Consider the following 25,750-nt stretch of genomic DNA (forward strand, 5'->3'; position numbering starts at 1 on the left):
TTTGAATGTGTTTTTGAAAGACACAGGCAAAGATTAAAGAATACCTTTTGAAATCATCCTGAAAGAAAAATGTTTCAGAAAGAAAATTATCCCAAAAGAACAAGAAATCAGCATGTGCCAGAGAGAGTCACGACAGCTAAGGTGTCCTCTGGACTGAGAACACCCTCCTCATTCAACATCACTTGAAAGAAACTATTTGATTTCTTTGTGTAACAAATTCTTATGCTGGTCAAATAACACAGTTCTCTCTGACAGCTACTTCCTATTCAAGAATATATGTTTTTTTCTTTTCTCTTTTAACAAAATATTTCCTTTTAATAGTTTTAACTTATTTCATTAAAAAGCAGTAGTACATTTTCATTTTCTACTCTAATACCAATGATCACCATGAAGAACAAAATTATAAAGAAAGGACGAAAATGAATTCCTGCCACATGAAAGGAACTCTGGAGTAGAGGTTAAAAAATGGCTTTCTTAAAGAAGCCATGGGTTTGATATATATGATGTCTTATTTTAGTATCAGATTTCACAGGCCCTTGTGGGTTTTAAATACATATGTTTAGAAAAATGAAGTAATGACTGTGCTACAATCAAAAATGTACTAAACCCAAGAAAAACATTGCCACAAAATGTGCAATGTATAAAATGAAAAAAAACACCCCACCCTTCCAAATATTCTTGGCTTCAAGTTGGGTGAAGCTTACTCCTCAAAAAAAAAAAAAAAAAATTAAGGTGGAAAGTAAAGTGACTATGCTGAACAAGACATAGTCAGTAATCACCAAATGCCTTTTGGCCTTTAAAATTTAATCATCCTACACAAGGGACTTCTATGAAGTTATCCCAAGTTCTCTTGTTTAATTTGGCTTTTTAATTGGCCAGTCTCCACAACTTTCTCTGTAGTGCTTTAAGAATATCTTGTGTGTGTTATTGAGATATAACTGGTTAGTCAAATGCAAATAAAAAATACACCCCACCACCCCACCCCAAGTTACAGCTATTTTTAAGAACATTCAGCTCCACCAAGGTTCACACACGCATATAATTGTAGCCTAATTTACATTGGAGGGAACTTCCAGAAGTCATGTAGTCCAACCTCCTGCTCAAAGCAGGGCCACTTGGATCTGGGCCTTGTCCAGTCAAGTTTTGTGCAATCTCTAAGAATGGAGACTTCACGGCCTCTCTGGACAACCTCCTCCCGTGCTTAACTGCTCTCACTAGGAAAATATTTTTTCTTAGTATCAGATCAGAATTTTCCATGTTCCAATTCGTGTCTGTTGCCTCTCATTCTTTGCTTCTCATGCTGTCACTGTGCAACCTCCAAGAAAAGGCTGGCTCTGTTTTCTCTATGCCCTCCCATTAGTGAGCGGTGGACTGCAATGGGATCCCCCTGAGCCTTCTCTTCTCCTGTGAGAACAAGCCCAGCTCTCCAGCCTTTCCTCATACATCATAGGCTCTAGCCTCCAGCCATCTTGGTGAACCTCCACTGGACTCACTCTGGTATATCAATCTCTTTCCTGTATTAGGGGGCCCCAAAATGGACATGGTACTCCAGATGTGGTCTCACACGTGCTGAAGAAAGGGGAAGGAACCATTCACTTCACCTGCTGGCCACGTTCCTGCTAACAGAGCCCAGTATGGGCTTGGCCTTCTTTGCTGCAAGGGCACATTGCTGGACTAACATCTATCTTGTTAATCATCAGGACTCTCAGGTCATTTTCTGCAAAGCTGATTTGTAGCCTGTTAGCCCCCAACCTGTACTGCTGCATGGGTTACTATGTCCCAGATGAAAGAGTTTGCTCTTGCCTTTGTTGAATTTCATGAGGTTCCTGTTAGCACAATTCTTTTCTGTCTTGATCCCTCTGAACAGCAGCCCAGTCTTTCAGTGTACCAACCACTCCCTCCAGTTCATCCAGATCATCTCCAAACTTGCTGAGTGTGCACTCTGTCCCATTGTCCAGGTGTTTAATAGCAACATTCAACAATAACAGCCTCAGTATCAATGCCTGAGCAACACCACTTAGCAACTGGTCACCAGCTGGAGTTAACAACTTTGATCAAAACACTTTGGACCCTGCAGTCCAGATGAATTTCCATCCACCTTATCATCCACTTACTGAGTTCCTATCTCACCAATTTGGCTGTGAAGATACTATGGGAAATTATGCCAAAGGTCTTACTAAAGTCAATGTAAACAACATCTACTGTTCTCCTCTCCTGCACTGAAACAGCCATCTGATCATAGAAGGTGATGAGGCTGGTCAGGCATGATTTGCCCTTGCGCATTCATATTGGCTTTCTGCCACACTTGGGCCATTCATATTCACCAAGGAAGATAAAAGAGTTTTCCTGTGCCCTTTTGTCCATAGTCTGATAATCAGCCATGGCCAAGACAGTCATCAACCTTCACACCTTCAATCAGTTCTTCCTTGTTCATGTGTAACAAGTCCAGGACAGCATGTCCCCTAGTTGGTTCGTCAATCATCCGCATCAAGAAATTGACCTTCAGGAATGTCCTGGCTTGCTTGCATCCCCCCTGACTACCACGGCCTGTAATAATTGCAAGGTCCCCAGTAGTTACTTAAAGGCCTCATCTACTTCTCGGCCAGATGGTCTGCAGCAGATGCCACCACAACATTACTCAGGTTGTTCTGCCCTCTGATCTCTCTTTTAAGTCCTTGACAGGCTCAGTACCCATTCTAAGGGAAAGCACTGTACACTCCCACCCCTCCTTTGCATGTACTGCCTCTCTTTGCCAGCCTGTATCCATCCATCTATCCATGGCAGCACTCCACTGTGTGAACTATCCCACCATGCCTTTGTAACCCTAAGGAGCTCTGCAAGTGTGCACAGACTTGCAATTCCTCCTAGGCTTGTTTCCCATGCTCTGCGCATTTGTGTACAGGCACTTGAAATGGACACCTCAGTCATACTGCCTGCGTATGGAACGTGCAAGGTTCATTTTGTTCCCCAGACACTTTCTCAGTGTTCCCCATGCCTTCACTTCTCTTCAAATTGCAGCAACCCTCCCATTAATTAGCTACTTCAAAGCCCTCCAGAAAAGGTTACTGAGACTGTCAGCAAAGATGCCCTTACCACACTCCATCTCATGGATCCTGTCCATGTTCAGCAGTCCTTATTCCTCAAAGAGGGGACCATAGCTTTGCCCGTGACACCAGCCATGCAGCTACACTTTGACTTCAGGGATGTGCCCTCTGCCACCTGAGCATTTCCACCTCACTGGCAGGACTGAGGAAAATACCACCTGGGCATTTCTGCTCTTCACCCTTGCCCCCAGGGCTCTGCTGTCATTTTTTATATACTTGGGCTCAACCCAGTAATATCATGGTAGCCGCATGGATGAACAGCAAGGGGTGAAGTCTGAGGGTTGGACAAGCCTCAGATATGTCCATCTGCAACATTTGTGATTCAAGCACCCCAAAAGAAGTAAACCTTCAGCTATAGCAAGTACACCAGGTTGGCAGATGGGTGCCTCTGTCTCTGTCAGGATATGGTCTCAAATAACTATGGCCCTCCTTTTCTTCTTCATGTACGCATTTGCCTGAGCCTCAGCTGGCTCTGATGTCTCCCCTGACAATCTTGCTCACCTCCTTCCAGGGCACTACACCTATCCTTCTCTGCAGGCAGAGAATCTCCCTTCTACTGCCAGAAATAATAAATTTCCAACTTCCCAATCTTAGGAGTCTGTATCTGCAGCTCGTTTGACTATAATCTCTAGCTGCCTCTACTTCACATCCCAGAGCCTGCGTTCTTGTCTCTGTAAAGATCCTGTTGATCTCCTGTTTGTTCCCTCTCATGCTGCATAGTCCACTCACCTCCCAGAGCTCCTTCACCTGGAAACTCAGCACCTTGACCAGAGTGCACTTCCCGTGGGTGAAGCCACAGCCCTACCCAGTGCGAGTCCTAGACCTGGGAGTGCAGCCCAAGAACTGGAGCTCTCTCTGGGCCAAGGCCTCTGATGTGCCAGGAACAGTTGCTGGTGACCACGCCCTACAGCATATCAGTACCATCACTGCACAGTTATAAGCAGTCCCACATTGTCCTGAGCTAATTTTCTGCACCCCACTGTGTCCCTCTTGTACTAACTGCTGTGAAAACTGCTAGGTCTCTTAGCTCCCTCTGTTTCCTGGGCTCTGGGACCTGCACTCATGCCCACCAGTTATAGAGCCACTCCTCAAGCATTCATCAAACAGTTGCTTGACACTGCTTCATCAACAGTCAGCTGAAGACAGAATACATAGGTAGTCTACAACCAGCAAGCAGCCAACAAAAGCTGTCTGTATGAGCTGACGGAAGCAAATGCCTCCTGGCCCTAACCTGCAGCAGCAAGCCACTGAAGTTCCCAGAAGCAGGAGCTCCCAGATTTTCCCTGAAGCTTCCTGAAGAAGCCTGGAAACCACTACAACTGCTAGGTCTCTGATTAGCTGCCTCTGCTGGAGATCTGCAAGAGTGACAATATATACTGCAAAAGAACAACAGGACTTCTGAGCTGCTGCACCACTCACAGAGGAAGCCCAAGCAGCATCTGACAGTGGCTTCGTTAACTCTGTTGCACAGTGAAAAAGGGAAAAGAAGGCAGAACAAATCATTGCTGGAAAACCACTAGGGGCCAGGTCTAGTTCAGAAGGCTGAGTAGGACTCCCACTTTATCATGCTATACCAGGAATGTAATCCTGATGCAGTCACAGCTTCCAGCCACGCTCCTCCCCTGGCTGACTAGCAGATCTCCAGCCTTTCTTATCATCCACAGCAGGGGCTTTTGTTACCACAGCTGTGTCACTGACAAGACACCATCCTGCAGTTATGCCAGCAATAGCGCATCTATGTACCTGTATGTAAGGCAATGGGGTAGTTTCTGCTTTCACCAACGAGGTTTGCACCAAGATTAATACTGGGCTCATGTCACTTTCAGCCAGCTCTAGCATTCAAAGCAGAAGCTTGAGTGGCTTCCCTCTAAGGCAGACCACACATTCCTGCCTCCATGACATGTTCTCCCTGCAACACCCCCCCACCCCTTTTTCTTTAAATCATGATTATTTCTCCAAATAGCCATGTGAATGCTTGTGCCAGCATCCAGGGAGGTGGGCAGCCCAGAACAGGAAAAGCAGCTTGGAGAGAGTGGGATTATTCTTTCAGCTGCAATATTGTTTTACAGAAACTGGAGAAGGATGGCCTCAGACTGACACAACTGGTTCCCATTTCAGACTCCTCAGAGCAAGGCCTGTATTTCACCTTTTGTCAGTAAAGCAACATGCTCCCTCCCGCCTCTTCTGAACCTACACGCCAGATGCAGCTGGCTCGCCTGAGCTGTAACCCCTTGGGTTGCTACATCTGGCATGAGAAGACACAGAGGAGGGGAGAGGCAGAGGTACCACCCTGCTGAGGGAAAGCAGAATTACCAAGCTTGAAGGAGCCCTACCCCCCCACCACGTTCTTCCACTCAAGCCTAATGTCAGTCCCTGCTCTCACGTGATTTCAGCATGGTTTTCCAGTCGTTGCCATTAAGACCAATTGCAACTCAATTTATAAAATGAGAATAGGTGCTTACGTACAGACATGTCCTTCCACCTTCCCCTAGTAATGAAAAGAAAATACAAGAGGCAAAACACATGCTGTTAAGACCTATTAGAATTAAATTTTAAAAGGTAAACATATTTCAGAGAAAAGGCTTAAATTGTGGCAATATTTAACCATTTAAAGGAAATAATCAACAAGTATTGTTGAGCAAAGTTCACTAACTACTGTAGAGTTTAAAACTATTGTTTATATTTTATGAGAATTATGGATTTCTTTTTTCACTTCAGAAATCTTTAAATCTTTAATATGTTACTCAGTGTTGAGCTACCACACTGTCGTGTAATATGAGATTACTTTATTAAATAATATTTCTCCCTGATAGAAAGGACAGCATTAAAGCAAATTGCTATGCTGAACTTAAAAGTGATTTATTTTTCTTTCTTTACTCTCACTAGCAAAAATCTTAGTAAGTTTGAGTTATCCTAATTAAATTGTTTTATTAACTTTGCCCATTCTTAAAAATTGACACATGCCAACATGGTGGCCTGCCGGAGTTTGCTACGTTGTGCCATTTCAGCCACACCATCCATCTGCCTAAGTAATCCATTTTCCAAATCAGTAAGAAAGTTTTTAATGCAATCAATTTTCCAGATCAGTAGGAAAGTTTTTAATGCTTATTAAAATTTCTATGGAATTTTTTACCTGGAAAGAACGTATCTATTCATTGAATGGCAATGCTGAAACCACCAAAGCTGAGTTATTTTAATATAAGGATTTTACGTTTTTACTTGATGGAAAGTAATTTCCAGGGTGTCGGTTACCACATGCCAGTACCACACACACAAGTTCTTCCTGGCAGTTAAATTTTTAACTTTGCTGCTAACAGCATTCAGTTAGATTCCTCAACCACAGTGGACTTGCTTGGACTTGTTTCCTTTTTATTCTTTCTTTTCTCTCATTTTCCTTTCTGTCTCCTTTTCTTCTGTTCTTTCCTCTCTCTTTCTTTTCCTTTTTTTCTCTTCTCTTCTCTCTTTTCTTCTTCTCCTTTTCTTTTTTCTCTCCTTTTTGGTCTCCTGCCTTTCATTTCTCTTTCTTCTTCTTTCCCCCTTTTCTCTCTTCTTTATCTTCTTCCCTTTGTTCTCCTCTCCCTTCTCTCATGTTCTCTCTGTTCTTTCCTTTCTGCTTTTTTCTCTTACTTTTCATTGTCTTCTCTCTTTTCTTTCCCTATATTTGTCTCTTCTTTCCTCTCTTCTTTCTTTCCTCTTCTCTCTTTCCTTTTTTTGGTTTTTTCCTCCCTTTTTTTCTGTCTTCTTTTCCACTCCCCTTTTCTCTTTTCTTCTCCTTTCTCCTCTCTTTCCCTTCTCTCTTTTTTTCTTCTCCGTTCTCTTTCTTTTCTTTCTCTTACCTTTTTTCTTCCTCTCTCTCTTTCTCTCCCTTGCTTTCTCTTTCTTTCCTCTTGTGGTAGCCTAGCGTTGGCCAGCAGCCAAATGCCCACCCAGCCACTTAATCCCCCTCCTCAACAGGACACAGGGAAAAAAAGGGATGAAAAAGCTCGTAGATTGAGATAAAGACAAGAGGCAAAACAGACTCAACTTGAGGCAAATTAATTTATTGCAAATTAAAATAGATTTGGGTAGAGAGAAACAAAGACAAAAAAATTAAAACAACAGCTCCCTGATTCCAGACTCAACTTTCCTCCTTCACTCCCGATTCCTCTACCTCCCCCTCACTGAGCAGTGCTGAAGGATGTGGAGGTTACAATCAGTCCACAAAAACTCCTCTGTGCCGCTGCTTCCTACTCACACTTTTTGTCAGCTCCACTGTGGGCTCTCCATGGGCTGCAGTTCCTGCCAGGAGCCTGCTCCAGCCTGGGCTCTCCGTGGGCAACAGCTCCTTCAGGAAATATCCAAATGTTCCAGCGTGGAGTCTGTGCTGTAGTGTGGGTATCTGCTCCAGCGTGGTCCTCCACAGGCTGCAGGGGAATCTCTGCTCCGGCGCCTGGAGCACCTCCTCCCCCTCCTTCTTCACTGACCTTGGTGTTCACACTACTGTTTCACGCTCTCTTTTTTACCCTCCCCTTCTGCCTGAGTGCTGGTTTTGCCCTTTCTTAAATATGTTACCAGAGAGGCTCCACCATCTTGGCTGCTGGGCTCAGCAGCGCCCTGTGGTGGGTCCGCTGGAGCTGGCTGGAACCGTCCATGTCCGGCCTCTCCTCACAGAGGCCGCCCGGCAGCCCCCACTGCCAGCACCTTGTCATGTATACCTCTTCTTTTCTTTCTCTCTTTTCCTTTTCTTTCTCTTTCTCTCCTTTCTCTCATTTCTTCTCTTCTTTCATTTCCCTTTCCTCTGTCCTTTCTAGTTCTCCATCTTCTCTCCCTATCTCTTCTTCTCTCTTCTCCCTTTCGCATTCTCTTTCTGGCTCTCCCCACATTCTCTTCTCTTTCTTGCCCTCACCTCTCTCTCCATCCTATAATATCCTATTCTGATAAAAGAATCATACTTCTTTTAAAACAGAAGTATAAAATAATAGTAAACCTTTTTATGAAACAAGAACAACTGAAATCACTACATTTCATTTTATTTTTGTTAATTTCTATTCAAAACAAAGGAAGTGTACCATATCTTACTTCTTCTCACTCACAAAAATTCAGGAAAATCTCCACAGCTTTTTTTCTCTATTTCTTCTCCCCAGTTTTCAATTAGGGCATGACATCTCACTGAAGGAATTTAGAATTTTGAAACTAAATGTCAAATTCTGGGATAATTATGCAAAAGTGTCATGTTTATTTTTAGCATCCAAAACATTGCATCCAACCCAAAAAGAGAAAAAGGAAGTTAGAACATATGAGAACGACCTATTTCTACATCTTCAGCTCACACTCAATTGACAAAAAAAAAAAAAAAAAAAATCTTAAATCTATTGTATCATGTGAAAGAATGAATGAATGAATGAAAAGAAACATTCCTTCCCTTACAAAAGATTTTTCTCAATATTCTTGTATTTAAAGACTAATTTACTCAACCAGCAATACCGGCAGAAAAATCAAACTGATATAAAGAATAAGGAAGCTGGGAGTAATCACAAATAAATAAAGATTAGATCCAAAAGCAAATTACTTTTTTCTAGTAATATTTATTCCTACAAAAATACTTCTGCAAGCAAGACGATACTTTCACACTTTACATTAAAATAAATGTAACTACTACAACTTTGTTGACTAATAAGTGTCAATTATGTCCTTAAAATGTTTTTGTTAAGAGCTCTAACCTGTAAGGAAAGCCTGAAAATAAATACAGAACAGGCAATTGCAGTACATCCTGTACCTTTAAAAATGTAGCAACATATGATTTATTGTATTGGGTCAAATTAAAACATTTGGGTGGATGTGAAATGTTTAAATTATACTTGTTGTACATAAGAGAGTTTAACTTGGCAAAACAGCATAGCAAAAGGTTCTTTCCTTCTCTCAAAGGACTGAGCAGATACTTTTATTTTTGTGTTTTAACTTAATCCGGCTGTTGCAATTCATACTATTAGTAGATGTCCTTATTTTTTGACTTACGACAGCTCATTAAGTCTGGAACAGAGAGACTTAAGTTTCTATTTAACTTATAACTAAAAGTCAATCTAATTTCAAAATGTCACAGACAATGTTTTAAAATTATAACAATAGTAGCCATCAAGTAATTTGTAAAAACAAAGCATTGATAATTAAAATAAAAGTTTAAGACTAGCCATTCTTGATAGGTACATCATTCCATCTGAAAGGAAGCTTGATTCTGCTGAAGTCATTAATAAAGTCCCTTTGAATGTAGAGGCTGAGACACACATACATACAAAGAGCGAGCCAAAGAAACATAGCATAATGTGGTATCACAAACAAAATCCAGTCTTAACCAGAAATTGTTTTCTGTTAGTCATCCCGATCACTGTGTCTAAATATTTTTAATAAAGAAGTAAATGGTAAGTATAATATTAAATCAATTGACAGTACCAATCAGGTAATGAATTCCTGGATTGTAAACCTGGGCACAAATAATCTTGTATCACTACTACTTCAGTTTATACAGTTCAGTACATCTTCTGACTGAATGGTATTTTGATGCAATTGTTTACATTAATATCCTTAAGCTACTACTAGAAACAGAGAAAGGTTAACGGTTGGATTGGGATTAGTGGTGTTAGTTTTGGATGAAGGGGACAGACAGTTAAGAGTACACATACAGTTTGAAACTGCCTAATTTTCACTGGCCTAGAAAAGATTCCCTGACTGAAAGCAAGCAGTCTTTAAAAAAAAAAACCAGAACAAAACAACAACTTCCTGCTTGTCATATATTCTTAAAGATTTCTTCTCAAAAAGTTCCTTGCTGTCCTTTACAGGTCATAGTTTTTTTCCTTTGTGATGATTATAGGGAACACATATTATTTTTGACACAATGATTCCATATTTGATAACGGCTACCTCAAGTATTTAACAGTCTATAAAACAAAAACTCAAGGTGTATTGGTAACATAAGAAAAAGAAAGGAAGCAATAACAAGTAATGAGGGCCATTTGCAAGAGAAAATAATAATTGTCGAGATCCCGCACTTGTTTTATTTTATTTGTAAATGAAATATAAAAGCGTGCAAGTGAAGCTCTTTTAGGAAAAAAGGTACAGAATGGTGTATCTCGATAGATTCCTGATAGCAGATAAACATATCTTAAGCAAGCTTATTGAAACATATAAAAGATACAGCAGTAGCTATGGATGCTATAAGATGGTAAATAGGGTGACTCAGTTAGCTATTTTTGCTTGTTTCTTCTTTAGTAAGTACTACCTTCCAGTGGTAGAGCTACTAGATCCCATTTTCCTTTTTTCATATTACAAATAAAATGAAAACCAAAAGAAATGGGGGGAAAATAAAAAAATCAATTTGTCCTCTCTTTCAGCTATTGAGGGCAAACAGCAAAACAGTTCTTAGGAATCTTTTGAGCTCTTTCCCATAGTCTTTGCTATTGAAATAACTGAGCAAAGGATGTATTTGAGTATAATTTTGTGATATACAATTTTATATGCATGTAAGTGCATGTGTATGTGTAGAAAGGTGAATTTTTGTCTGTAGGTGTATTTACACACTCAAGCACATAAATACAGTTTCGTAAATACAATTTTTAAGTTCTTTTATTTATATTTTAATTTGATATATATGTTTTGGTTCTAGCATACAGCTATCATAAAACAGCCTCACTGACAAATGCAGAGTTTATTGGGATTACAGGCAGAAGATGGGAGCTTTCTATACCACTGAAAGAAAAGCAGATCTTGCATAAAACATATTTTGCTTCTCATGATAGTACGTAAGCAAGCAAAAGATGTTTAGGCACTTTTTCAATTCTGTTTTGAAATTAAGAACATGCACATAATTTAATTTCACAGTAATTAAGATGACTACCTATGAGACTCAAAGTAAATAAAATGGAATTGCTATCAGCTAGGCTTAGATAGAAAAGAAATTCATGTATGTAACAAATTTTCTCAACAGTTACACCTGATCTTTTTCATAGTACTTGGACAGTGAAATTCTGAGGGTTTTTTTGGTCTTGATTCTATAATAACATGCTTCAGAATTTTAAATTAAATATGGCAGTGCATAACTATAAGAGAACTAGTAAATTTTTCAGCTCATGCAATACAGGGGGAAAAAAAAAAGAAAAAAAGAAAAAATAATTATTTCTGTATTTTTTTCCCCTTCAGTTAAGAAATGGTTTAATTAAAGGTAGACTGAAACACATACCCATATCTTTATAGAAACATAAAGACATCCACAGAAAACTGTTTCAGAAAATAAATTATTACTAGAAAATGATGCTTTCATAGAAAGCCTGACAATGTTTTCTTCTTTCACATTCAAATAAAACACATTGAATTCAGTCTGCCAGAAATGGCTATGCTTCTGCTCTGTGAAAAATATGCTAATGATGAAAATAAGGACTTGACAATTTACTGATTACTAAGCGGAAAATCTGTAATGAATTGCCTGTGTTGTAGTGTTCAGTTTAGGCTCTCCCCCCCCCCCAGTTTCTATGGAATACTAGAAATAGCATTAAAAAAAGATTATACCATTTTGCAGGATGTTGTGCATGTCCCTTAAGACAGAGTGCTTAGAAATAAAGACAAAAGTCAGCTGTGGGATAAATGAAATTCAAAGCAGTAACAAATAATAGGTTTAAATACTAATTTTGCAATGCAAAAGAAATACAGAGAACAAAACAGAAACGCCAAAAAAACCTAACCCCAACAAATAAATCTCAATCAGCAACTAGCAAGTTGAAATGTAGAATAATTCATTTTACACCTGCAAGAAAAAGCAGCTTCTTGGGTTACCGGGATGTTGCAACAAAAGCTCATAAATCCATTAAACCAGGCATGTCTTCAAGTTCCCAGCAGACTTCAATTTTCACTGCAGGTTTTAAGTCTTCAACAGATAGATTAAACACTCTTCTTAAGAATATTTTACCAAAGTGTTCATTCAAAAGGTGACTCCTTCTAGCTAAAGTCTCCATATCATTCTGTGTTTAAAAGTTTGATATATATGGCTGCTCCTGACAGGCTTATGTGTTGAATCACAGCTGCCCAAATACTTCCTAAAGGAAACATAGTAGATTATTCTTCCCTTTTCTAAACACAAGAGAGCTGAACAAGGTTGCTGGCTACTCAGCAACAGTTCTTGCGTTTTGCCCCTAACTAGCGTGTATTGATATTAAGCTCTCTTGCAGGTCTTGTTTCTGACTTTTATTTTAAAATACTAGTTTATTACCTATGTACTTTAATGTTAATATGTGACAGATCTTCATTTCAGAACAATGATGGAAACAGAACACATTCTGTCAAATCTCAGTTTCCCAAAGATATTTTTGAAAGTTTTGGCTCTGGACAACAATGGACAACTATTATTGGAAAGCTCTTCTATGTCCTTGCTCCTCTTACAAAGATGCTGGCAAAGCAGGCTGATAAAGGCAGTAAAATCAAAGAACATACATATCTACCTACCTTCCACATAGTCATGGTACAGTTTATAGAACTGCAGGCCAATTTTGGATAAAAGAATAGAAAAACACTCTGTAGACTGTGGAAGGTCTCTCTCTTCACTCATTTAAAAAAAGAAATCAAGCTTAAACCACCACACTATAGGAAACATACTATACACACACACACAAAAAAGAAACCCAACCAACCACCAAAACCAACAAAAAACCCACCCCAAACGAACAAACAAAAAAACTTGCACTGCTGGAAGAATGGATTAAGGATCTGGTGAAACCTTCCTAACGTAACTTCTGTAAGTATCTGATTGTTTTGAATGTGTTTAGATCTCTTGGATATCCTTATTTAATTTCTCTTTCTGAAAGACAGACACAAATTTTAAAGCAGAATTACTCTTTGAAATACAGAAACATTAAAAAAAAAAAAAAAAAGATCCATAGCATACTTACTTAAATATTGCTAAAAGAGGAGTTACACTTTGTAGGAGAAATGTGGGAAGACAGTTATCACACCATATAAACTTTAGGATAATGCTATGCTTATGGTGTAATGCAGGATGTTTCTCTTTTCATCAGCCTGAACTACATTACTGCTTTTCAGTCTCTTTCAATAGTAGTCCACGCTAAGAGACACAACATAGGAAAAAGAAAACACAACTTAAATTCTTACATTAAACATCAAAATATATTGATGAAGGAATTATTACACTATGCAAAAAAAGCCAACACTGAATTTGTTGACAAATTTACACTATTTAGTCATAGCTGATGTCCATCTACTTCAAAATAAGATGTCCTTTAATAGGAAGTGTTGTCATTACTGCACAAAATAACTATTAAATCTTACAAGATCATCAGCATCTGCACTGCTATCCATTATCTGTTATATTTAAGTTTTTGGATTTCCTCTTGTATTAAAAAAGGAATATCTTTAATGTGGCATTAACATATTATGGGGGTCTTAATTTCAGCAAATTAGGCTGTGATAAAGAGGACATGGGCATGCATTCAAAGATAAAATATTTTTGCAATATAGACCTTTAGAAGTTGAAACATGTTTATCACATCACAAAATTTAACCACCATAATTCTTCCTATTACAGCTAAATAAATTAACTTCTAAAATTTTCACATTTCCACTGAATTACTATAACTTGAATATCTAATGATCATATGGGTCATTCTCCCTTACCAGTAAAGCATCAAACAAATAAAAAAGCTTTATACACTGCACTAGCATAATGTTCTTTGAGAAAATACAGATTAGGCTTGGGTGGGAGGAGCAGAAATCTAAGTAACTGCACAAGTAAAATAAAAATATTTTAATAGTAGTGAGGAAGCAAGTGTGTCACACAGACTAGATTCCTGTTTTCCCAGTCCTTGCAGACACAATTTGCAGAGCTGCTAATAGATTTAAAGCAAACAACTTTATGGCAGATCTTTTAAAACAATTAAAAAAAAAAAAATCAAGCAACTATTTCCTATCACTTCTATGAAAGGTGAAAAGGTGGTTACAATATATGTTTTAGCACCCAGACACAGAGAACTATTGTACCAAATGGAAAACTGAAGTACTGAACACTATATGAGAAAAAAATGTGTATGGAAAAGTAACAGTAACACAATAATCTTTAAAAAAAGAGAATCAACTGTTTTGAAATCTCAGTTCACCTGAGCATACAGGAACAGACTTCAACATGATGACAAATCAGGCGCAAAGTACAAAAGGGGAAGCCATATGAACTTTTCTAAACTGTCGCAAATCATCTATTGAAGGTCCCAGACATGATAAAATGATGGAATTGTGTTTTTATTTCTTCATAATTGGTCCTGGAACCAAGCTAAAGAAGAAAACTTGGTTGGTCCTGAGCCAGAATGCAAAATAAATACTGAAATCTGGGATGTCCACATTGTATTAAAAAAACTTCAGGCACATAGAGCAGTCAAATTAATGGAGTTTGAGTCCTCATATACGGGAAGGAAAAAAGGATGACAGCAGATTGGGGTAATGGCAGACCATGGGATTGGTGACCCAGTTTGAGAAAGGGGGAGGATTCATGTAGCAGAAACTCTTGGGACAAGGGACTGCATGTGGTTGGGATCAAGTAGAGATACTGCACCAGCAACACCAATTTAATGGACAGGATATTGGGAGTGGAGGAGCAGAAGACCAGGCTATATTCTTAGCTCTGTATTTACCCTTGAAAAGTATTACCTTGCTTCTGTTTCCACTCTTTTCACATATGTTCAGTTAATATTCTTAACAGTAAGAACAGTGTCCTCCAAAGTATTCTGTGTCATACTCAAAAAATTCTTACTATTTACATTGTGCCATTTATCATCTGAAATATTTTCAAAATTAAATCCACGCCTTAACAAAACTAACAAAGGAATTTGCATCTGTGACACAAGCATGATTTTTAGGTTACCTGTTAACAGCTGGGGCACCTTTTATTACATGCATCATGCAAAAAAAAAAAAAAAAAAACCCAAAAAAACCAAAACCCAAAACCCCCCAAAAACCCAAACCAAAGAGGTAATTTTATAAAAAAAGCTGACATGCGGACTGATTTTACTGGACTGTTTACTGAAGTCCCTAGACAGAGACTCCATTGTCCTGTGAAAGGAAAAGGAGCAGCATTAAAACAAACAAACAAAAAAGTACCCCAGATAATTTCTAAAAACTGAAATATGGAGGAAAAATGAAGATAATGGTGGCTCAGACAAAAAAAAAAATACATTCAAGGTTAGTTGTTAGTTAAGTTCTTACATAGAAATATATCTTTTATAGGTACACACAATGGAAGAAGCACCATCACTAATAAATAAAAATCCTGTTGTCTTTGCAATTAGCTGAGGGAAAACATTTGAGGTTTTGTTATTTTTACATCTGTTTCATTAGCACCCAAAACCAGTTTTCCAAATCAATACAAAGACAGGATTACCATCATACAGACATAAGCAAGCTAGCTTTAAACTAACAGTAGGGTAATCACAATGCAGCAACATGGAATCAAGAATTAACAACGCTGCTCTTAGGCTTAAGTTAAAACCATAGTTGTTTTAGGGCTACATCACTATCAAAAACTGAAATAATTCTCACAGAGGTGACAGGGTTGTGATTATACAAGTTACAGTTGTGATGTTGGAATGCAGTAATGTAGGAAACCCATCAGTTTTTACCAGTTTAGACTGCACTGTGGCATAACAATGCCGGGAATGCCTAGGCAAGAAGAAGCAAGCCTGAGATTTCAGCTGGTGAATTGCTGCTATCACAACTGCCTACCAAATTGGGCGGTTTGTTGCTACACTGGGAAGAACAGCGTTTCAAAGAGGTGTCTGAAGTAAATTTATGCAGAAAGGCAGGTTGTACTGTAAGTTTGTTTCTTTCACTGCTCTACAGCCAAAAGCCACATCTGTAGAGGCATAAAAATCAACCTAATAATGCCAGGCAACAGAACGCGAATAGCTTTCTCTCTCTCTTCCCATCAAGGCTTCCTTTCAGTCCATTGCAGGGAATAACTACCTTCAAGATAAAGCAATGCACTCCTTTAGCTGAAGAGGCTCCCAAATAAATTCTATCAGACATATGCAACCACAGAAGCCTCTTAACTGTCTGAGCTCTTCCGTTAACAATCAGAGCCTTAAGACAAAAACTGTGGTTCTTTCAGCGAAATTTTTAAGAGCTTTTGGTTATTGGAGGGCATTTGCATTTTTTATTTTTTTAATGTGGAAGATAAAAACTATGACTTAATAATTATGAATCACAATGACATCTTGGAATTACTTTACAGAGAAAGGAAGTAAAAATTTCTGTGTCTACATGCATACACAATAAAACAAGGAACATGAAAACGATAAACAACAGAAGACAGTTGCCAGCTCATTTAGCCTATTTACAGAAACAGGAGCATTCAGAATGGGTCTTATTTTTAAGTCAATAGCTCTAAGGATGAAGTATGCAAAGGCTTAAAGAGATACTGTCAAAAAGATCAAAGGATTCAGAAGTGACAGTAATATTTTCAGGAGTACCATCTCACTTCAGAGCAAAAGACAGACCCTGCACAGATCGTGTGTTTTATTCTATTGATGACTCCACTCAGCAATTTGAAGTGGGTTTAATTCTAGCTAACCCACTATTAATATTTCTGCACAAAGAGTGTAAATCTAGTAAGGGTGTCTTGAGATTTATTAAGGTCATACTTTGCTGCTTTCCTAGGCTCAGAAGACTTAATATGTTATGATATCATTCATGACAGATATTATCAACACTGTAGAGTGCAGAAGAAACAGCACTATTGCCAGTGCCAGTGGCAAGTGTCTCTTCTTAGTCTTCTGAAAGACTACTGTCACAACAATAAATCAATAGATAGCTTAATCTTGCATAGCAAAAGACAAAACATGCAGAGAAAAATAGGAGGAGGAGTTAGGACTGATGCTGTGATTCCCATAATTGAAATGAAGATCAACAAAGAAACATCAGGAGAAAGAAGTTTAAGATTCCTACTGGAAAATTAAAACCAGAATGAGATGAAGGGATTTTTTTTTAACCTCTTCTGTGAATTACCTGAAGAGAATAATCAAAGTTACTTGACAATACAGAGGTCAGTTACTCTAGCTGTACAGCAAAAATACTATGAAATTATCTCATTCGAGGGTTCACACTCCTGAGTCTAACAGAGGAGGAAAGTAAATAGCTAGCATAGCTGTGGGCTAAAGTTGCACTCCAAAAAATTTAACATTGCTTGTCCCATTTTGAAAGTTTATTGGCTATTAACTTGTATTAAGAATCTTTGGCTTTAATCTTATTCAGACAAGTCAATTTCTCAGCCTCACCAAGCAAAGGAGAAAGGGAACTACAGAAAGCAAGACATAATCTAGGGTTATTAGCATCAAACATTTATCAGAATTTGGCTGGATATTCTCCCCTAGGACTCAAACAATATGTATGACCCAAGTACTTCAAACTGATCTAAAAAAATTCATAGAAAAATATGGATCAAGGGATATGCTAGTTCATTCCCCTAGTTCAAGGCAGGATCAACCAAATCTACATAATTCCTGACAGACACATACCTAAACTGGTTTTAGAGAGTTCTAGAGATCTCTCACAGCTCCCCCACAGTTCAAGACAGAAATCAATTATACCTGTTAGAAAAAAAAGTCATCTTACTATCTAATGGGAATCTTTTATTGCTAAAATTTAAAGGCCTTATTTCTTTTCCTGTCCATATCAGACATGCAGGGTAACTTATTCCTTTACTTTTTTTCCTATCTTTTATGTATTGGAAGACTTACTATGTCTAAACTCCATCTTCTCTTCCTTAATCCAAACACCTAATTCATACCAACTTTCTGCCTTATTTTTATCTCCCTAATAATTTTAAGCAGTATTCAATTGGTCCTATTCTTCATGAAGGTGCAGTGCCCCAAACAGAAGGGAATAAATAGGTTAACCTGGTGGTCCTACAGGCAATTTCCTATTAATGACAAAAGAGGGCAAAACCAAGGATGGTACTAAGGTCAGAGTTTAATATAGCAAGAAACCAGGAGAATTAGAGAAGTTTTTTTCTGTGAGAATCAGCAAAAAATTTTAAAACACATGACCTATTTAAATATCCCCATTATGACCATACAGGCATCTCTTGGGAAAAGAAAGACACAGGGACAGAGAAGCATCTGGCAAGTTCCTGGGACTGTGTTAGGAACAAAAATCCTTGAACGGAAGATGTAAAAAGCAGTTAGGAAGGAAGGCAGTACTAGCTTTGACTTGAACCAGTGGGGAAGAAGCAGCTGAAAACATTGAGCATTCATGAAGGGTTGATTCTTCATTTTTAGGAAAATAAGGGAGAACACAAAAAGAAGAAAATAGGCTTCGGGAAATGAAACTTCAGCAAACTCACCCACCCACCATGCACAAAGACATATCTGTAAGCACACCAAGAGATAGGAAACTGGCTTGCTCTTCCATGAAGGGGTGGCACTGAGCACTTACACCAAAAACACAGGAGTGCTAGTGCTTTTTCTTTGTTGACACCTAATTAGAAAGGTGTCTGTGATTAAACAGCTACTAAAACCAACACCAGGAACAAACATGGAAAAAATTGATTAGATGATAATTAAATAAATTCGATGTTCTCAAATCAGTTAAAGCTGTTGAAATTCACCATAAGGTATTTAGGGCTAACTGGACCAGTCTCAGAATTATCAATAGTAATTTTTGAGGATTTGTAGAGGATAGAAGTGATTCCAAAAGATTGGAAAACATCTCGTGACTAACTTATAAAAAATGAAAAAAGGCAGGGCCAAGGAAGTAGCAGCAACTGAATTTCAATCCCCTCAAAATATGGAATAAAAATTATTTGGAAGTATTTAGCAGATAAGTTGAGTTGAGTAATACATAGACCTGTCAAGAAAAAGTTACTTCAAATCTATCAAAATATTCTTTATGACATAGTAGCAGACCGTGTAGTTAGAGAAACAGCAGTAAGTGTATCATATAGCCCAACTTAATGAGTCTTTGGACATTGTTTCTCATGGGACTTTCATAAGTGAAGAAGAGAAATAAAATGCTGCCAAAGGAAAAAAGTTCTAATAAGCAGATGACACTAAACTTGGAAGGGCTGCACGCATGCTGAAAGACAAGAATACATGTTAAAGCAATCTTAATAAATTTGAGAAACGGTCTGCAGAAGACCTGAATGCAATTCAGTAGGGGGAATTCTAGACCTTAACAGGAATAAGTAACAGCAGAAATACAAGATGGAGAACAACTAGCGAGGCAGCAGCACAGTGGAAAAGGAGCACTGAGGCTAGAGTGGATCATACTCTGACTGGTGGTCTATGTCACACTAGCAAAATCTGCAAAATCTCATGCTAGGATGCATAACCAGCAAGTTGCAAGTCTAGAAATTTACAGTGGGGCAGGGAATTGTTTTCAAAAGAACAGGACAGTGGATGCTAGGAAGGAAAATCCAGAGCACTGTGCACTGGAGCAAGCTGCTGTCTATCTTCTTTATAAAGAGATTTCAGTGTCCAGGACCGTTGGCTTGACACTGTTCACTATCAGCGCAGGCATGAATGTAAAATAAATACTTCTCTCTCCTCCCCCCCTGGAAGAAAACCATATATTTTCTATATCCCAAAAAGGTTTGCCTTCAAAGTTTTTACTCCTTCTAGGTAGCAGAAGCACTGCCTGCCTGCTGACTATTTTACAACCAACCATGGTAACAGGAAAGATTTTTAAAAAACAAAATTGAACTCTACAACCCCCAAGATATATAGGAAACTGGGTAGGTGTATAACCTCTCACGGGACATGTCAGTAAGTTTTTATTTTAATTTCTAACATATATCTGCTTTGTAACTTTGGAATTTTCCTCCTACTGTATTTAATTATTTGAGTAATAAAAAAATAAATGTACAACGATGTCTTTATTGCAAACAAAGAACAGGCTGAATAGTCTGACAGTATCTTTTTAAAGATTACCCATAATGACAATGAGATTGCTGAAAATCATACGTTATTCATTCAGATTTACTACCCCAGCAAAAAGCTTTAGATTAATTAATGCTGCAATATATTTGAAAAATGACTAAGCCAATTAATCTCATTCATCTATAAATGGAGTAGTAGAGAGGAGAACTTTTGAAGAACTTAATTTAGGATTGCCAAGGTTCTACCAACAACTGATTATCAGTATAAAGGAATAAGTAAAGTATATTAAAGTAGTAACATATTGCTGGTAGAAGTTCAGACTTGAAGAATACACAAATCAATACAGAATAAAACATGCTAGCAGCATTCTACTGCTTATGAGCAGGTGACTGCACATCATAAATTTACATCCCTTGCTCATCTTAGCTGGCTGCAGCATAGAGACCAGGAAAGGTCATCTTTAGTAAAGGCAAAGGTACCATACTGGTGGAAAGGTACTGAAAGAAATTGCAGAGCTGGATGAAGTAAGTGGGAGACTCTGAATTCAAGAACTGTGAAAACAAAACTTTACTGAGGCCCAATCAACAAATATGAAGTCAGATAACTTTGCAGGTTTGTGCCTAATGCAGAAACACAACTTCTACATTAAATCAGGAGTTAAATGAGAAACCAAATACTTAAAAAAAAAAAAAAATCAATACAGAATCAATATTTTTTGTTTTTACAATTGCAGAATTTAGAATTTTTAGGCTAATCAGTTTAGGATGACCTAGCCTATAACATAGTACAATGTTTCAAGTAAGGAGTAAAGAACATTGAATTTTATCCTTCTCAGTTACCTAGATACTCGTTACCACATATGGCATCCTGCAATCTACTACACATTCACACATACCTGCACAAACCCTACCATGAATAAGAATCAGAAATTATCTGAAATTCTTTTCTACTTCCCTGCAATTCTCAGTTTCTTAGTAACTGAAGAAATGAAAGAAGATCTAGCTTTGAACTTCTTTAAAGGAATCCTTCTCTTATTATTCATTCTGCAGCAATTAAAAAGGGCTTCCACATTTTCCATATTTAAATCATAAAAACACTGCCTTCACTCCCTCCCATTGGTTTTGCACACAAAATTTTATTCATGCACTGTTCACGGAAACAAGAATTTTTAAAATTACAAAGAAATGCTATTATCATATTATCAGGCACGTGAGCCTCTCCCATGCAGTTGTCTCATACCAGAAGACGTAAGAAGAAGAAAGCAATCTATTCACTGCTGTGAGAAACAGTATCTTAATAAAAACAGATTTTTCAAAGTTGGATTTTCTTGCTTTTTTGTTGTTGTATGCAAATCCATGCAGCCTAACACACATTTGGACATTCATTTTCAAAAGTTTTCATCCCCTTGTTTCCTTGGCATCATTGTGTCATAACCCCAGCCAGCAACTAAGCACCACGCAGCTCCTCGCTCACTTCCCCCCCACCCAGTGGGATGGGGGAGAGAATCAGGAGGAAAAAGGTAAAACTCGTGGGTTGAGATAAGAACAGTTGAATAGGACAGAAAGGAAGAAAATAGTAATGATAACAATAAAATGAAAATAATAATAAAAGGATTGGAATATACAAAACAAGTAATGCACAATGCAATTGCTCACCACTTGCCGACTGATGACCAGTTAGTTCCCGAGCAGCAACCCCTCCCAGGCCAACTCCCTGCAGTTTATATACTGGGCATGACATCACATGGTATGGAATACCCCATTGGCCAGTCTGGGTCAGCTGCCCTGGCTGTGTCCCCTCCCAACTTCTTGTGCCCCTCCAGCCTTCTTGCTGGCTGGGCATGAGAAGCTGAAAATCCTTGACTTAGTATAAACACTACTTAGCCACAACTGAAAGCATCAGTGTGTTATCAACATTCTTCTCATACTGAAACCAAGACATAACACTATAACAGCTACTAGAAAGAAAACTAATTCTATCCCAGCTGAAACCAGGACAATTGTCAAATTTCTTGAAGCAATTTCTTAACAGGAACTAAAGCATTTCTTATTTGTAAAAGGTGGCAACTTCAACTTCGTCTTGCGTACCATCTCTTTTGCAGTTTTGCCAAAATACAGCTAGTATAAGCATGTTATGTGGCTACCAACAAAGCAGTGCATGGTTATGCAGTGCAAATGATCACACAGAGTGTTCTGTTTCTTAGGAACAACAGTGAATTCAGTAAAAATATGTCCCATGGTTACTTCTGGTTCACCGGAGTAAACTCAGAAGTAACTGACATAATGAGTTACTACTGTTTTAGGTTCCACACTAAAAGAATATAATTAAAATAATAGTGGATGTCTCCCTTTGCTTTGAGACAGCAACAAGTATTATAACAATCTATTAGAATAGAAAATTTTTACTATAACATTTGGAGAAGAGGAAACTGCATCTTGTAGGAGATCCCCACCAACCAACCAGTTTTTCCTTAACTTATTTTATTTCCTGCCCAAGTTGCCGTCTGCAGGTCACTAGAAGACCTACCAAGTAGTTACTCACCTTTGAGGAATAAGCAGCTGCATGCCCATTTGAACCAAGCATCAATGGAAGACAACTGCTGACTTCCATAGGCTCTGGATAACTCACCTATACCCGAACAGCTTAATGATTATAGTTGAAATCTACATCCGAAGCATGCTGTTATTAAGCAGTATCCAGGCTCTGCAGCCACACAGACTAGTTCCTAGTGTTCAAACACCCCTCTCCTTCCATTCCCAATTCTTTATTGGCACAAACCCTGTTACCACAGGCAACACCAGCATGTCATAACACTGATTTAAGTGCCAAACCACAAACTCAAGTGAGAGAAGGAGTGCGTCTAGCTCCATCTCACGCTTTCTCCATGCACATGGCGGCAGGGGCAACCGAGTTGCCAAGCTTCGGTCCTTAAGCAAAAATGAGATGTAGCACTGGGCTGTCTAAGCAGATCACACTGTTTTTCTAAAGAAAGGCCATTGGACTGGAGCTAGCCCACAGGCTCCTTTTGGACGGTACAAAGTTAAGCCAGTCGCTAACATTTTAAAAGCTTTGAACTAATAAACAAACAAAACCCATCATCTGTATTTCCCACTTTCGTACTGGAAATCTATTCAGCCATTAATCAGCACTTCATGTTTTGTAAAGTTTATATACCATTCCTAGGTGATTTTCAAAGAGATAACAAAAATACAGAACATATAAACACTGACCTTGTTTCTTTTAACCCTTCTTTCTGAATGACTTCCAGTATTTGTTTTGCAGTCATTGGTGAGTTGGGGTACTTTTCCAATGCCTGAAAAGAAATAATAAATATGTAAGTGACAAGACACAGCTGTCCTGTGAATCTGAAAGGTTATGCAATCATGCAGTTTTTATGTAGTCATTTGTGAAAAGCAGGGAACAGTAGTGTTGAGACTGGAGTCCTCTGTCTGTTGGAAGGCCAGATACAATCCAGGAAACTGCAGCAAGAATAAGATTTACTTGCTGCTTTTGTGCATCATCTGCTACATCTGCCTGGGAAAAAAATCTTAGCAGGTTCCAAATAAAAGAGTTGAAATATGCAACTAATTTTATGACACAACAACAGAGTTCCTTTCAGGCAGGACGGAAAAAAAACCCAAAACAAAACAAAGAGACAGATAGTCTTCTTTTTTTTGGTTTTTATTACTTTAGAACTATTTGAGGTCATTTGAATATTCTACACTTAGGTTTTGTCATGACCTCAGGAACAAAATTGGCTAAAACCTTCCATTTGTAGAGCAGGAGCTACTGTGAGAATTAACACAGATAGGTTTCAATTTTAAAATGCTTTTTGTTTCTAAAAACAATGAAAAATGAAGTAGTCAGAACAGTCACAACACACAAGATGCTACATGACAGAGTGCAGTATATTTTTCCAGTTCAGCTCAGTTTTCCACTCCTTTGCCTTTTCCAATTGAGTCCAAAGTAACCCACTCCTCTTTCCAGATACAACCATCTTGTACAGATTTTTCTGGTTTTCCACTTCCTTTTTGTCCCCATCAGTTTTAAGCTGTTAAACAAACAGCCACTCTTTTGCTCATGTAAAGTGCCAGATTGACAGCCCTGGAAAATGAAACCTTTCAATCAGCAGTAAAAGGTGCAGCACAGGCCATGGCAAGCAAGTTTCCCAGAGCATCTTGCCAACATATCTCAAGCAGAACTTGCATTTCTACCCTGAGTAAATAAGAAATCAGTTTGGTCTCCAAATTCATCCGATCCTGAGCTTCTCTCTAGTAGTTACCAAATGATGGCAATTGTGAAAGTAGCTACTACTACGTGGATACCTGTCCACTAGGAACTAGAGACACCACCAAATCGTATCATGCAAGTCATCAAACTGTGAAGGGTGCTAGTCAGGGCTGTAATTCAAGCAGCTCACCTAAAGCCAAAACCTTCCTACTCACTACAACTTGATCAGCTCAGCCCTGTCCTGCCATTTTACAGTTCTGATTTACTGCCTGTTCTCCCCTTTCGCAGCCAAAACACAGTTTACCAAATCCATCGGTTCTTTGTTACAGATGAGCTTTGCATCCTTTATTTTTCAGTTCCACAAAGGAAAATGCAGAAGTGAGGGCTGCACTAGAAAGGTCTGGGAGCTAAACTGAGCTTATCTCCTGTACATCAATAGGCAAGATTCAAAAGGGACCCATCAGGAAAGGAAAACCGAAAGGTGATTTGAAAGGAGAAAGAAGAGTGGGTAGGAAAGAATACGGCAATAAGCAAGAACGGAAGGAACTGCACAGGGCTGGGAAAAGGGCCATTGCACAGCAAGGGAAGAGAAATGATACGATGTATTAGTGACAGAACCACAATGACACATCGGAAAAATGACAATGCGTATAAAGATTAAGACTAGGATGAGAAAAGATTAATGGTGTGAAGAGACAAAAATGGAAACTTTAACCTTTGGAAAGAAGACAAAGAAAAAGGACAAGGTAAAATGAGAATACACCAAAATAAAGGGAAAAGAAGAGAACTGAACTGGGAACATTCCAGAGGGCAAACTGGAAAGGACAGAAGAGGAAACTACACTGTACTGGACACGGCTATGAAGGAAACTGTGTGCACTTGAAAGTGGGGTTACTCACTGTGGAGGAATCCCTGTTTCTCTTCCTGAGTACAGGCCCCTCAGCACACCTGGGCAGCTCCTCCCTGCAATTGAGAAAATTTGGGTAGCCCTGTCCCCTTCTCTACGACATCACATCCTACTCTATAAAGTCAGTAAAGTGCCAAGTATTACCACGTGAGTTTGACAATAATGGGAAGGAAACAATAAAGCTACGCAAACATCAGAAGTCGCCCTGTTCTGGACAATGGGAGAAGGGAGAGCAGTTTGTGCTGAGGAAGCTGCACTGAACTGGTTGTGGAAACAATGGCCAGACATACAGATGATCATCTTCACCAAACAACAATGAAACCAACAAGCAGGATGCATAACACCACTACAGAAAGTTTAATCAAACCCACAAGGCAGATTTCAAATACCACAGTATGAAGTGAACACATTCAGGGTATAATGACAAACTGAAATGCAGAGTATGTTAGACAGGCTGAAAGTGCTGGAGCAAACAATCGCCCATTGTGTGGACCTGTTTTATGCCGGACATGTAGCGTGGGCTGCAGTTCATATACCCCATGAATTTAATTCTGTTCATCTAACCCTTTAAACCCTTTAAAGCCTGTTATTCAAAGAACTGTTCATACCCTAAC

The 25,750-nt window shown here is 38.6% G+C and overlaps 1 protein-coding gene across 4 annotated transcripts in view; it reads right to left on the reverse strand.

The window, feature by feature from the left end:
- Window positions 1-25,750, reverse strand: part of ASXL3 (ASXL transcriptional regulator 3) — a 136,287-nt gene that overhangs the window by 87,773 nt on the left and 22,764 nt on the right. For 3 of the 4 annotated variants that reach the window (XM_030011819.2, XM_030011818.1, XM_030011820.1), the window contains exons 2-3: window positions 23,230-23,312; window positions 17,915-17,917 (exon numbers count right to left, since the gene is read on the reverse strand). In XM_030011819.2, the coding sequence (XP_029867679.1) occupies window positions 17,915-17,917; window positions 23,230-23,285 (59 nt within the window). In that variant the 5' untranslated portion in view covers window positions 23,286-23,312. Of the gene's footprint in view, window positions 1-17,914; window positions 17,918-23,229; window positions 23,313-25,128; window positions 25,193-25,750 lie in introns of all 4 variants that reach the window. The other variant, XM_030011817.1, reaches the window with a different exon arrangement.

The sequence above is a fragment of the Aquila chrysaetos genome, chromosome 4 (genome assembly GCF_900496995.4).
Source record: "Aquila chrysaetos chrysaetos chromosome 4, bAquChr1.4, whole genome shotgun sequence".
Taxonomy (NCBI): domain Eukaryota; kingdom Metazoa; phylum Chordata; class Aves; order Accipitriformes; family Accipitridae; genus Aquila; species Aquila chrysaetos.